Source organism: Trichogramma pretiosum, unplaced genomic scaffold (assembly GCF_000599845.2).
Source record: "Trichogramma pretiosum strain Unisexual culture from Peru unplaced genomic scaffold, Tpre_2.0 scaffold39, whole genome shotgun sequence".
Lineage (NCBI taxonomy): Eukaryota > Metazoa > Arthropoda > Insecta > Hymenoptera > Trichogrammatidae > Trichogramma > Trichogramma pretiosum.
This window is the reverse complement of record NW_019640828.1, coordinates 918,734-933,160: the sequence shown is the minus strand read 5'-3', so window position 1 is coordinate 933,160 and position 14,427 is coordinate 918,734. Positions and strand designations below refer to the sequence as shown.

Genomic DNA, 14,427 nt, shown 5'->3' with positions numbered 1-14,427 from the left:
ATACGAAATCGAACCTGTATACGTGTGTGTATGTGTGCGAGCGAATTGCAACAGCTGGTCTGATTTACGCCGTGTATGCAAATTTACGAGTTATGCGTATATATGTGTATTATTTTTATTGCTGCGCGAATACATTAGATATATATTTATTCGCACATGTGTCCGTAATTTTCCACGCGATTGGCAATGCAATTGATTGCGATTCGTTAGGGATTGTTGATAAATAAAATAAAATACGTCGAGCATAACAACGATCCATCATTATCCGCTGGTACATGTTTGTTCCTTCTTGCGAACAAAAAAAAAATACGACGATTCGTGTCAAACAATGTCGTAGCATGTCCAATTTTACCCATTGTGCTGATTCTCGTGGTTGATTGAACCGTCGCGGACGACATCTCAATGAAATTGAAAGAGTAAAAAAATTCCGAACGCATTCTTGGCCATTTTTTCGAGATTATAATAAATATATACTTAGCGCTCGCTACTTGTGTATATAAAAAAGCATTTACATGTGCAACCGTAGGTATTCCGTCAATATATAAGCTGATTATCGTCGCAATAGGGCCAATATAATGCGTTGACCGCCCGATACAAAAACGTGGCTAAATACCCTACAATGGCCCATTCTCGGCATTATGCGTATCCGTCGAAGATAGATAAATACGTCGTTGGGGTATTTATAATGCACTCGAACGATCTGCGGCCACGATTGACTATACGTTATATTATGTGCGCGTATACGTTGGGATATAATGTACAATGCGTTCGAAACATTATTATATACGTGGTACGTACCCGAGGATTAGGAATTATATATTATATGGACCAAAAAGGAAGCTGCAGCTTAGAGGGCAGCGCAATGAAAAAAAAAATAAATAAAGCATATCGATAAATGAAGGAGAGCGTAAAAATCTCGCGCGGCGCGCAGCGCTGAGAACGGAACTACTTATACTTTGCCCGCGCGCGCAGAAGAAAGAAAGAGAGAGAGAGACTCGAGGAGTCTTTTCCTTTTTTCCGTTTGTGTATATAATAATAACGACGATGCGATTAAGCGCCGCGGAAAAAGACAGTATACACGTAATCTATGCGTGAAAAGCGGATGACTGTGTATACCGCGTTGTGTATATATAATTGAACAATCAAACGAACTTGTGAAGTTCGATTATGATTATTCAAGTTCCTTGTTCGAAAAGATTACTTGGTAGTACTACTCCTTCGACGTAGATGTCGCACTCGTTCAGAGACTCAAAACTTCGTACCATAGGGTGCTCTGCTCTCTATCTCGCCACTACCCGTGGCGCGCTACCGTCATTAAGTTTAAAGTATATTTTCATGGGTTGGGTTGTATTTATACATTTTTTTACCAAATTTTTGGGTAAATAAATTGGGTGGGAAAGTAATCTTTTCGAACAAGGAACTTGAATAATCATAATCGAACTTCACAAGTTCGTTTGATTGTTCAATTATTCTACGTTCCTTGTTCTCAAGATTACTTGGTAGATTTTCAGATTAATGAAAAGATTACTTTTGTATATTGAGAATGTATTTTATGTACTTTAAGTATTTTATTGATTAACATACATTTAAGTATTAATTATTACATTTAAGTATTAATTATTATTACATACATTTGCAGCAAAATTTTCATTTATATTGAGGATAGGTCTGTTATAGAATCGCATAAATACTGAAGAATTTTCGGACCAACCTGCTGCTTTCTTTATGATATTAATATTTAGCCCATTTTTTTGCGCTTTAGACGTGGCCGCGTGTCTGGTTGAATGACCTGTATACTTAGGATCAACCTTACACACTTGTAGGACCGCCTTCAACCATCTACTTATAGTTTGTGATGTAGCAGCTTGGTGTGGTTTCTTAATGGTTATCAATAAATTATCTGCATTTGATCGCAAATTTGCGGTGATCTTTATGTATTCTATGAGTGTTTTAGCAATACAAATTTCCGGATTTTCATTAAAGAAGGGTATAAGCGCATATGGCTGGTTTTTCCCCACCTTGGAAGTTTTAATCAAATCTTGAATTCTAATTTCTACTCCATCCTTTTTCTCCTTTATTCCATCCAGTTTTATTAATGCAATACTCTGAGCACGAAATCCAGTGCCAAGTGCCAGTAGCATCGTTACTTTCCATGTTATTTTTTCCAAAGAAAGAGATTCTAACGGATGCCATTTTTTTAATTCTGTCAATACTGGAGTTACATCCCAGGTGTCTGAGTACTTTGGAGCAGGGGGCCTTAAACGATACACACCTTTGAAGAATCGTTCCAATTCTTTGGAATTTTGAAGTTCATTGTTGTTCAAGAGTGATATGGCTGAGCGCATAGAATTTAAAGTGCCATATTTAGCTCCTTTTTGCAATTCTTGCGTTAAAAATTTTAGTATGTTTATGCTTTTGTTGCAGAACGAATCTATACTTTCTTTTTTGCAGAACTCTGTCCATTTCTTTAAGGCTGATGTGTATTGTTTAAGTGTGCTCTCTGATAAGGAGTTGATCATTATGTCCACTGTTGATTTCTCATATCCCCTTCTTTCAAAGGCTCGCCTGATAAGGTCCCTGCTATCAACGTCAGCTGTCTGGCCAGCGGATGGTGATCTTTCCTGTTGGATGAAATTAATAATGAGTCTGATGGTTTAAAATAGATTGGTTTTTTTATCAACATTTTCATGAATGTAGGGTACCATGGTTGCGTTTCCCAAGCAGGAACGACCATGATTCCGGTGCATTGTTCTTCCTGTATCTTTTTAAGGACTTTTGCGATAAGGGAGAATGGTGGGAAAGCATACCAAAACCATCTTGACCAGTTTGTTGTAAACGCGTTAATAACGTAAGCTTGTGGGTCTCGTTGCCATGAACAGAAATTGCTGCATTTTTTATTTTCATTAGAGGCAAAAAGATCCATGTCGGGTTTACCCAGTTTTCTTACTATTTGATTGAAAGCTTCGTTTGATAATTCCCATTCGGTATCAGCGTTTTTGATTCTAGAATCTTTATCTGCCGGATTTTCTTTTGACGCCACGTACTCCGCGAATAACCATATATTTTGTTTCATACACCATGTCCAGATTTTTCTTGTTATTTCATTGAGATAATCGTATTTAATTCCACCCATCTTATTAATATATGAAATTGCCACAAGGTTATCTATTCGAATGAGTATTTGACAATTTTGATCAAATTTTGAGAATTCTTTCAGAACCAAATAGGCTGCTCGTAACTCTAAGAAATTAATATGCTGGTTTTTTTCCTGGTCGTCCCAAAAACCATGGATATGTTTATTATTACAAACTCCACCCCAGCCTGTCATAGAAGCGTCTGAAAATATCTCTCTTTTAAAATTGAATTGGCGTATGTTATTAAAAGATGCTTGGATATGTTTTTCCCACCATTCCAAGTCCTTTAAAGCTTTATCATTGATTGCGACCTTTGTAAGGTTATTACATTCGCCTATTGGGCCGAGTTTCCATTTAATTCTTTCTAGCTCCTTGTAAAAGAGCCATCCATACTTTACTGCAGGACATGCACTCACTAGCGTTCCAATTAAGCTCAACAATTCCTCGTAATTACAATTTTTCTTTTTTTGAACTTGTGAGACTTTATTCTTTATGGAAGTTTTCTTTTCTTTTGTCAATTCAATTCTCATGAGGTCAGAGTTTATTATAAATCCCAAGTATTTACATGTCTGCTTAGGCTCAAGGCAAGATTTTTTATAATTTATAATGAACCCGAGTTTTTTTAACATTTTTTCAATATAATTGGTATTTCTCTTACATTCGTCCTGGCTTTTTCCAAATATCAAGAAATCGTCTAGGTAGTTTGATACTCTGATACCCTTTTTTCTTATAACCGTGATAATTGGTTTTAAGATTTTTGTGTAAATATATGGAGCCGTACATAATCCAAATGGAAGAACTAAAAACTGATAAACATTGTCATTCCATACAAATTTCAAGTATTTTTGTGACTCTTTGCACACTGGAATTAGAAAGTATGCATCTTTGAGATCAATACTACACATATAATCCCCTTTTTCTAATATATTTATCACAGTTCGTAAGTCCTCCATCTTAAAGTGGTGTGTAGGGACAAATTCATTAAATTTTTTTAAATTAAGGATAAAACGATGTGATCCATCTGTCTTTGGCACAGTGAAAAAGGTCGAGATAAATTCATCTTCTTGGTGCTCAGTTTTTTTGACGGCACCAATGTCTAACAGTTTTTTTATAGCTAACTTCACAATTTCCTGATTACTATCAGAATTTATTTTTTCTTTTACCAAATGTCTTTGAAACGGTTGACCAATCAAGGGTATTTTATAGCCCTTTATAACATTCAGTATAAAGTCATTGTTGGTTATTGATTCCCATTCAGATGAAAACAGGGCAAGTCGTCCTGCGATATTTACCTCATTTATGTTTTCTTCTGCAACGGCTGAGACTGGGTGTAATTCCGACGGTAGTTTTGCTTCTTGTTGCTGTTCTGCCTCGGAGTGAATGGTGTTTGTTGATCTTTGCGGGCAAAGTATGACTTCTTGGTTTGGTTCTTCGGACTGCCCACTGTGTTGTTCGAAGAACTTCTCCAGTTTAAAGAACCGGTCATCTTCGTTCCAAGCAAATCTTTTTTTAGGGTTTCAGCTGTTTTAACACCACTGATCAAATCTGTAACCTTGTCGCCAAATAGCAGCTCTGTTGACTCCGCTTTATCTAACACTGCTTTGACTTTCTTTTCAAATGCAGGTGTAATGTAAATCTTGCGAGCAATGTTTAAGCAGCGATATAACTCTGCATTCAATTTTACAGCATCTGATAATGCCTTTAAAATGTTGCTTCTCTCCAAAGGTTCATTTTGGTCGTTCAACACCATGCTTAAAACCGATGATGATAGAGCCAGATTTGCTGCTGCTATATCTTGGTAATGTGCAAAAAAATTGTCACGTTTTATTGCCTCTTCTTTCATGGAGTGCAGAATCTCGGCATTTATTTTAGGCGCTACGAGATTGAAATCCTTATGTTTCCTTGGAATCAGCTCTAAGATTTCCTTCTTCTGCTCCTTAGGCAGTCCTAGACGGAGGTATTCTGACACTCTTAATGCCACGTCGTCGATTAGATCCAATTCGTTCGACGTCTTGTTTTCGCGTAGCTCGCCTAGACAAGAAGCCACTTCCTCTTCATTGACGTTAGCTGCTTTGACTGAGGCCTGTTTAACCTTGTTTGGGCTTTGATTTTCCTCGCTGGATTGCGTTGCATCTACGCAAAAACAGAACCAAGACACGTTACGATTAATCACCAAGTCTATGTACTTGTAGTTTTAGGTTACATAACCCCTATTTTTTAGGTGGTCTCTCTCAGCTATGTCTCTGCTTATACAAGAGCTCAGCTGGCATATATTGCGTAATTCGCGATGATACTTTGCTTGCTTTGCCTCGACTTATGTACGAGTTCAGCATCGTATCCCTTGTAATGAAGGTTATTTTTCAGCTCTGCCTCGACTTGGGTTCGAGTTCAGCTAGATTTTGCAGCGATTCGATTACATATTCGAACTAACCTGATTCGTCAGCATCTGTTGCCATTATGTCATTTTGTTGCAACAATCTCAGCTTCTTTGCCATAGCTGCCATTTCTTTCTCAAGCTTTTCGACCTCTGTGGACCGTTTACGCTTCCTCGGCTGTTTCTCTTTCTCGGATGATGATCCGGAGCTCATTTTATCGTGAATATTGCGACTTAACTCTACGACGCACAAAGGAATAATGACGGTAGCGCGCCACGGGTAGTGGCGAGATAGAGAGCAGAGCACCCTATGGTACGAAGTTTTGAGTCTCTGAACGAGTGCGACATCTACGTCGAAGGAGTAGTACTACCAAGTAATCTTGAGAACAAGGAACGTAGAATAATAATACATGATGTATCTCGTGCATCGGGGGTCGTCGAAGAAAAAGTTTGTTTTCGGTCGTACGATTGTTGTGCGTGGCTTTGAGCGCATTTCGCGAGATTATATATATAGTAAAATAAATATTCCGTGCGCGCGGGTGCTGTTTTGCGGTGAAACGAGTATCGAGTGCTCCGTGCAAAGAAGTGCACGAAAGAAAGGATGGAGCATCGTTATTGTCGTAAACGACAAACGGACAAACGAACAAAAAAAAAAAAAAGAGGATGAGAGAGACGGAGTGAAAAGTTCGTGTTTATTAACCATTGAGCCCTTTCGGAAATTCGGATGCCGAGCAGCGGCGGCGTTGGTTCTTTGATCTGGTTGCTTATAAAATGGCAAATGTCATGATAATTCGAAAATAAGCACATTCGTGTAACTCTTCTTTCGTACAGCACGATATACTCGACTCGAGGGTAAATTTTGACGATGGGGTTCGAATAGACAGTTATGGTCTGGTTTTAGTCCTGACGCCTTTTTATACAATATTTTGACTTTGTCACTTGCAGATTTGTAGAAAAAGTTACTCGCCATCTAGTGGCAAAGGCTCAAATTGGTATTATTTTATTATCTTATCGTATTATTAGCCATTATCAATTTTGATCTTTTCTATTAAGCTAGCGCTCTGACTTGTTTTTAATTTTTCCTTATTTTTCGTTCTACGATGAAAATGCAAATAAGTTTGTTACTATGTTCGAAAATCGAAGCAAAACAGACAATCTTCGTGTCGCCCCATCGATAGAAAGTAAAATCGCCCTATTTTCTCTCTCTCTGCTTCGGATCGCGCGCGCGCGTCGCGGCACACAACAATCTTCCTAATCTCTCGACGAGCGATGCCACGCGGACGATAACGTCAGTCAATTGCCGATCGACTCCTCAATTTCTTGGGCTCCTTGATATAATATCTTTTGTGGGAAAACGTGTATATACGAGCTGCTCCGAACAATGCACAACGACATGTACGCGTTTAAAATCAGGGAGAGACGATCCGCCGCTTGTATATAATCCCCCCCGCTCTTTTCGTCAGGAAATGACGTTTCGTGCACATACATACGGGAGATGCAAAGAGCACACAAATCGTGTACATGTGTATATCGTATGGACAGTTTGAGAGACAATAAACCGATGAGAGTTTAGATTGAGGTGATTGACGAACGTACTGCACCGTGCGTCGAGACGTGGGATTCGATTTAGAAACTATAAATTGGGACGATGGTTCTTTTTTCAAAATAAAATATTCCCCGAAAGTACCCATAATGAAATTTTCATCATCCAATTAGATGCTAGCTCGAGTAAAAAAACGTTTGTAAGACATGGGACTGAAACTTGGGTAAATGATACTTTACAATTATACAAATTGATTGCACAAAAGAAAAATATAAGTTAACGATCTTATTTAAAGGACTGTTCAATGTAAAGTTGGTTTACTTAACATGGGCTTTTATGGGAGCATCTAAAGTTCAGTCACATTTTAATCCCGCACGACCATAAACCGTTATAGTTTAGAAATGTTATTATTTCATTGTAAAGAAAAATTCATAGGCTTTCGAATGGCAAATTTAAAAATTTAGGCAAATGACCTATTTAAAAAGTTATTGTAATGTAAATAATGAAAACTTGTATTCTACAATGTTTGCGCGATGCGGCTGCTGTATGCAAAATGGCGCTAATGGACAAATAGATTTTTTTTCTTAAATTTATCAATTTATTTTATTGGAGAATTTAAAATATTATTAAATGTTAAAATATTTCAAGTTTAATAAGGATATAATTATTTTTAATAAGCCCGCGTAGAGAGCTCAATTATAGAACAGCTACATGCGCTCGAGCCTCCTCAATTACCAACTCTATCCAACGTGGCGCTCCACGCATGCTTTTGACTGGAGAGTGGTGCGCCGCAGACAAGAAACACGCGGTTCTTGACTCAATTTGTCTCTAAAGCCAGTAACACATTACACAGTACGCAGCCACCTTTCTCGAGATCGTTCGCCGGACGCACTTTGTATCTCCTCGTAGAATTTAGATTATTCGTAGAATTCATTTTATAGGTTATCGTATCCCACGTGAAGTAAAATCAAACAAGTTGAAGATTAATACTAAAGTTTATTATATATTAACACAGAGTATATTGTGCAACTAAATATTTTCGAAATGCCAACTTTCGAAAGAAAACGTTATACGGGAGTGAACACTATAAAGAGTGAATTTTTGTGGAAAATAACTTCTTTTAGCAGGCATAAGAAAGATCCCAGACACAAGGTTGAGTTTTCACCAGCATTTAACGTGGATGAAAGTGAAAATTATTTTAATTTTGAATTTGTGCCAAGTGGAAATTTGTATGACCCGGTAAAGTACAGATCAGTAAACTTGATACGTGATGATAATCACGATGATGAGTTTGTATGTAGTTGCAAAGTTTCGTTTTTTGTTGAGGACAAGACTGTTCTAATTGTGGCAAGAGATAGATGTGTTTTTAAATCTGGATTTCGAAAATCTGTTGATCTTATTCCAGTTTATAATTTACTTCATCCAGAGGAAGTAATATCTAACAACGATGTCTTGAAAATATCTAACAACGATGTCTTGAAAATTTATTGTGAATTCGTAGTAGAGAAACCAATGCAAGTGCAGGATCTACCTGGAATGAGATTCATCGACTTATTTAAGAATGAACATTTGAGCGATGTCAAGCTGCGTACAGAATGTGGAACTACCATTCCAGCTCACAAAGTCTTGCTAGCCTCGGCGAGTCCAGTTTTTGCTGCAATGTTCAAATCGGACATGTCAGAAAATGAAGAAAATGTAATAAAAATATCTGATATACGTTACGAAGTTCTGATTGAAATGTTGCGATACATATATCTTGGGATCATAGATATAAAGAAAGATACAGAGACTTGCTGTGAACTTCTTGGTGCTGCTGATAAGTATGATATTCAAGGATTAAGAAAAAAATGTGAACAAGTTTTATGTTCTTGCTTTTTACCGGAAAATGCCATAAACATTTATCGCTCAGCTACCGCATATAATGCTCCCGATTTAAAAGAAGAAGTTGTAAAATTTATGAAGAAGAATGCCTCAAAAATTATAAATTCTAATGAGATGAAAAACTTAGTGAATCCTGAAGGCAGCATATTAATTGAATTGATGTTTAACTAATAAATAAAAAAATTGATTTGTTTAGATTGTTCAATACATGAGTTTTATTTCAAACAAACTATAATTTTATTGCCGAGATGAATTTTTTCCCCTTTCTTTGACGCTAATAACCGCATGGTTGAGAAATACATTGTTTATAATCACCAAATTCTGACTGCAAAACACAGCATTACCTAAAATCTCAAATTTTTTTTAAAATACCACAATATGTATAACTCCATTAATCGTTAATGAGGTATCGATTATTCAAATATCTAATTAGTAAAACATGTCCCAGTGAGAGTCATTTGTTTTTTTTTTAGAAGCGAATCATCAAACAAATTGATGATGTAAAAAAATATGTGTTAACCGACTTTATTTAATAGATATATCAATGTACATTTGGTTAACTCAACATGAGCTCTTATGAAGGCATCTAAATTTTAGTCACATTTTAATTCCTCACGATTATAAACCGGAAGAGTTTAGAAATGTTATATTATTTCATTGAAAAGAAAAACTCATAAGCTTTCGAATAGCAAATTAAAAAACTGAGGTAATCGACCTATTTAAAAAGTTATTGTAATGTAAAGAGTTGAAACTTGTATTCTATAATGATCGCTGCACGCACAATGATGCAAATAGGCAAATAGATGTTTTTTATTTTACAATTATTAAATTATTTAATTGGAGAATGTAAAATATTTTTGAATATAAAAATACATTTAATAAATTTTTTATTTTTAATAATATTTCGTCACGCACTCGAGCCTCCTTAAGCGTCGCACCAGTCTCTGAATTTTGCCTCGGTGGCTTATTTCATTGATACAAATTTCTGCGGGACATCTGCATAGCTCGCACAAATCTGGGCCCAAACCATATCGTGTGGGCAGCTTATTATAAAATCCAGCCGCGCGTTCGGCTTAGCATAATTAACTATTAAACGAACTACAACAACGTATTCAACCATTCACAAGGCCCCGCACGAGAGAAGTGCAGTCTATTGTGAAATAATCTATTTCAGACGACAACGAACGAACAATCAAAGCCGAAACCCTTTCTCCTTTCTTTCCGAGGATTATATATCGGGCTTCTAAAATGCGACAAAAAAGATCCACTCGCTGATCCTTCGCAATGAAATGAAAAATTTCATGCTCCGCGGACAGTAAATATATATAAATATATACAAGCGTAAAAAAGTGACATCGTTTTATAGACATTATAAAAATCGCAAACTAGCACCTAGCCGTTTCAATATAATACGTAATCAAGCACGATGTCGAGGGGCTTGCAGCAGCAGCAGCAGTGAGAAATAAAGATAACTCAGATATGTACTCGTGTGTGTTATATGTATTTTTTTGAGGGGGGCTTTAACATTTTGAGAGGGTGGCGCGAAACAAAAACATATTGTCCGAATTTAATTGTGGAGAGCTGCGCCCGTAATATAAATGCGGGGTACGCGATCGTGACGATCGGCCAAAAGGAGTATGTTAGTAGGGAGAATTAAATATTCATACCGCACTGACGAGAGAGAGAGAGAGAGAGAGCCTCGACAAGTTTCTCTCTGTCTCTCGATGAGAGCGGCCTGACAACATTGTTCGGTGTCGGTGGTTGCTTATGTACGTATCAAGGGTGGCAACGACGACGATGATGATGATCGTGCCACTGTATAGATATATATACACACGCGTCAGCGAGAGAAAGACAAGGGGATGTCTGTCTGTATGTGTATAAGAAGGACAGATGCACGAGAAGAGATAAAGTTGAGCTGCCCACCGATCCTTTTTTTGGCTTGGCGTGGCGCGCGATTACGCGATGCGTAAATAGAAATCGGTGTAAACTGACCATTGTCTGTGCGAATATGGTTATGTTATTTACGATTGTCCGTGTGTGCGTGTGCGCAATGCAGTCGATAGCTTTTGCCATTGTGAGCGCGCGCCTACAGTATACAGGGGGGCATTATTTACGTTCAATCGAAGAATTAGACGCGACCGCCCGAGTATCTGTTTGATCGAACTTTTCGACGTTTTCGGTGTTGATTAGGGCATATTCATGAATGAAAAAAACCTCAAATCTATGTATCAATACCGTAGCATAAAACAGATGATACCATTTGATAATAATAAGTGATAGTAACTCCTACATAATGTTAAAACTTTACCTTTTCTCTTTTGCTTTTCGAAATTCGGTCATCGCCATCTAGCGGAAACTTATAAACGACTGCGTGCCTTAAGACTAAAATAATTGCGACGTATACGATAGCCTACTTTGCGCACTTTTCAATCGTAATCCGTTATTTTCAATTCGAGCATCGTAAATAAATTTCATGAAATACCAGCATTATTCAAATTTTTACCTATAACTTTGCATATTGGTCGTGTAAATTCGCGGTGTACTTATACTTTTATTTTAATTTGTTCTATTTCTCTAATTTTAATATTAATTTTAGAGTAATTGTTGTAACATTAAAGAAAATATAATATGAAAGGTCATGAAAGTACAAACATTCATTGAAAATATTACCAGTGTATTACCGAATTACGTTGCGTCACGATCGAAAAATTTTCTTCATTTATTTGACATGTGATACATAGTGCAATTTCTTGAATAATTAAGTATATATCGACGGTCCCCACGAAGAGTAACACGTTTGTGTGTTAATTTAAATGGAAACGTGTTACTCTTCGTGGGGACCGTCGATATACGTAGCTCTCCTCGTTCTGTTGTTTACGTAGCGCGCTTGTTGTGTCGCATGCATGACCTGTCCGCGCGAGTTTTGCCGCGCATCGCCGCACGACAGCGCTACTTCACGAGCGAGGACTGTGCAGTGCAGAGCTGATCCAGTACGAGCTGTCGGTCGTCGCGTAGACACAGCTTATGCGAGCACTTCTCCAATCTTTCTCCCGCGAGGTTAAGTTTTAGTAAAATTCTATGCAACAAAAATGGAAAATTGTGCTTCTCTAAGTGTCAAGCAGGAACCCAATGATAATTGGGAAACGAATGACGAACTACAAACTTCCAAGGCTCAGTAAGTGTCAATAATTGTATTAATGTAACTGTATGTAAATGTATTACAGTTATGTGTAACTAGAATTTAATTTTTTGACAGACCCATATCCATAGAAAATGTGATGTGAATCCCGGAAGTAGACGCGATGACGAGATAGAAATAGTTGTTGAATGTGAAGATGTCAAGCCCAATGTTAAAATGGAAACCGTGAGTGAAGTGAAACAGGAAATTTTTGATGACGATGCAGAAAAAATGAGTATGAATCTCAACTGTGAACTTGGCAATTTACATAACCTCAAAACATATCTCGGTAGGGTAAACGATGATAAAACGTGTGTATGTGAGACATGCGGCAAGAAATTTTCAAACAAGAGTAGCCTGGATAGGCAAGTCAATTCCATGCACAATGGTGTCAAACACGCATGTGATGCATGCGGAAAGAAGTTTTCAAGTAAGAGAACTCTCAAAACTCACGTCGATTCCATGCATAATGGTGTCACTCACTCATGTGATAGATGCGGAAAAAAGTATTCAGATAGGAGTAGTCTCAGAGTCCACATCAAGACGGTGCACAATGGTGTCACTCACTCATGTGATATTTGCGGAAAGACATTCACACAAAAAGGTTATCTCAAAATTCACGTCGATTCCATGCACAATGGTGTCAAACACGCATGTAGTGCATGCGGAAAGAAGTTTTCAAGTAAGAGTAATCTCAAAACTCACGTCGATTCCATGCATAATGGTGTCACTCACTCATGTGATACATGCGGAAAAAAGTATTCAGATAGAAGTAGTCTCAGAGTCCACATCAAGACGGTGCACAATGGTGTCACTTATTCATGTGATACATGCGGAAAAAAGTATTCAGATAGGAGTAGTCTCAGAGTCCACATCAAGACGGTGCACAATAGTGTCACGCATTCGTGTGATATTTGTGGAAAGACATTCTCGCAAAAATGTTACCTCAAAATTCACATCGATTCCATGCACAATGGTGTCACACATGCATGTGATACTTGCGGAAAGAAGTTTTCACGTAAGAGTAATCTCAAAACTCACGTCGATTCCATGCACAATGGTGTCACTCACTCATGTGATAGATGCGGAAAAAAGTATTCAGATAGGAGTAGTCTCAGAGTCCACATCAATACGGTGCACAATAGTGTCACGCATTCGTGTGATATTTGTGGGAAAACATTCACTCTAAAGGGTAATCTGAAAACCCACATCGAGGCGGTGCATAGTAAAATCACTCATGGATGTGATACTTGTGGAAAGACATTTTCATGTAAGAGTTATCTGAAAAAACACCTTTATAAAGTACACCACTCGCTTGATTAACGTATAAAATTTAAAAGTAAGCATTAAGAAGACTAAATTAAAAAGTTACATGTATAATAATATTTTGAATACCTTCAATATTATATCATTTTATAAAAACCATGTTAATGCCTTAAAATATCAATAAATGTTTTGAGAAAAATGAAACACATTGTTTCATTGATTGTAAACCAAATTATTTAAATTACTTCAAATAAAGAAGAACGTTTAAATGCATAATACGCGTAAACTTTTTTACCTGTCCCATTCATTATAATATATTGCTACTCTGTCGTCGTAGACTTAATTCATAGACCTGTGATTTTTTCATACGTTATGGCCATGCGATTCGAGGGTGCACCCACCCGAAAGCGTAAACGCTTGCGCGCGCGCACGGTAGCAACTTTTTTTTTTAAGCGCGCATACGTCCGCTTTAATTAAGCCGGGGATCAGATGCGTCGTTTTCGATAGGTGAAAACGTTATACGTTTGTACCTGGAACCAACTGCACGTTAAGTATACGCACCACAGCGCGACAAGTTTGCGCATAAGCCGATTTTTCAAGGGCAGCGAAGCGCGCGGGGGTTGGCGCGCGTCGTAACTCGTGTGTTCAGAAACGACGTGACGCACACATATATGTTTACGGGGGGCATTGACAAACGTGCGCATAAACATAAACACGAGTAGGTGGTTATCGTCGTGCAGCATAATAGCTGTATTACCGGGCAATAAGCCCGACTGCGCAGGGAACAATTCGAGAAATCGTTTCGGGTTTTGCGAGGCGAGGCGCAAAGCAAAGCGATTATTCGTCGTTGAGGCACTGAAAAAAGTAAACGAGCTTCGATGTTGCGAATAACTTTGAACGTTGTTTCCAATTGAATCGATTAGTTATTCACATCTGTTTATGTAAAAAATTAACAATATTAATATACGCGAGTTCGAATTAATTTGCCATCATAGTAATTTGATTCAATCAAAATTAATGTTGAATCTTGTATATAGGATTGGAACAC

At 37.6% G+C, this 14,427-nt stretch overlaps 3 protein-coding genes across 3 annotated transcripts; 1 reads left to right on the top strand and 2 right to left on the bottom strand.

Moving 5' to 3' along the window:
• Window positions 1–1,524: 1,524 nt before the first annotated feature.
• Window positions 1,525–3,629, bottom strand: LOC111694601. The gene is made up of 3 exons (XM_023463342.1): window positions 2,703–3,629; window positions 1,638–2,621; window positions 1,525–1,557 (listed from the first exon to the last, which is right to left on the bottom strand). Exons 1-3 carry the CDS (start codon window positions 2,745–2,747, stop codon window positions 1,525–1,527), a joined length of 1,062 nt encoding a protein of 353 aa, XP_023319110.1. The 5' UTR covers window positions 2,748–3,629.
• Window positions 3,630–4,431: 802 nt separating this feature from the next.
• LOC111694600 (E3 ubiquitin-protein ligase BRE1-like) lies at window positions 4,432–5,722 on the bottom strand. Its single transcript, XM_023463341.1, has 2 exons — window positions 5,566–5,722; window positions 4,432–5,267 (listed from the first exon to the last, which is right to left on the bottom strand). Exons 1-2 carry the CDS (start codon window positions 5,720–5,722, stop codon window positions 4,432–4,434), a joined length of 993 nt encoding a protein of 330 aa, XP_023319109.1.
• Window positions 5,723–8,095: 2,373 nt separating this feature from the next.
• On the top strand, window positions 8,096–9,103 carry LOC106659495 (speckle-type POZ protein-like). Its single transcript, XM_014382070.1, has one exon. The coding sequence runs from the start codon at window positions 8,096–8,098 to the stop codon at window positions 9,101–9,103; it is 1,008 nt and encodes a 335-aa protein (XP_014237556.1).
• The last annotated feature ends 5,324 nt before the right edge of the window (window positions 9,104–14,427 follow it).

Bases quoted from the DNA above. Each gene is read 5' to 3' on its own strand.
- LOC111694601 (XM_023463342.1), bottom strand. From the start codon at position 2,747: ATGCACCGGAATCATGGTCGTTCCTGCTTGGGAAACGCAACCATG. The intron at 2,622-2,702 runs GTACCCTACATT...TTCATCCAACAG, and splicing joins GCTTGGGAAACGCAACCATG to GAAAGATCACCATCCGCTGG. The intron at 1,558-1,637 runs GCAAATGTATGT...AAATACTTAAAG, and splicing joins ATATAAATGAAAATTTTGCT to TACATAAAATACATTCTCAA.
- LOC111694600 (XM_023463341.1), bottom strand. From the start codon at position 5,722: ATGAGCTCCGGATCATCATCCGAGAAAGAGAAACAGCCGAGGAAGCGT. The intron at 5,268-5,565 runs GTTAGTTCGAAT...GTTTTTGCGTAG, and splicing joins AACAGATGCTGACGAATCAG to ATGCAACGCAATCCAGCGAG.
- LOC106659495 (XM_014382070.1), top strand. From the start codon at position 8,096: ATGCCAACTTTCGAAAGAAAACGTTATACGGGAGTGAACACTATAAAG.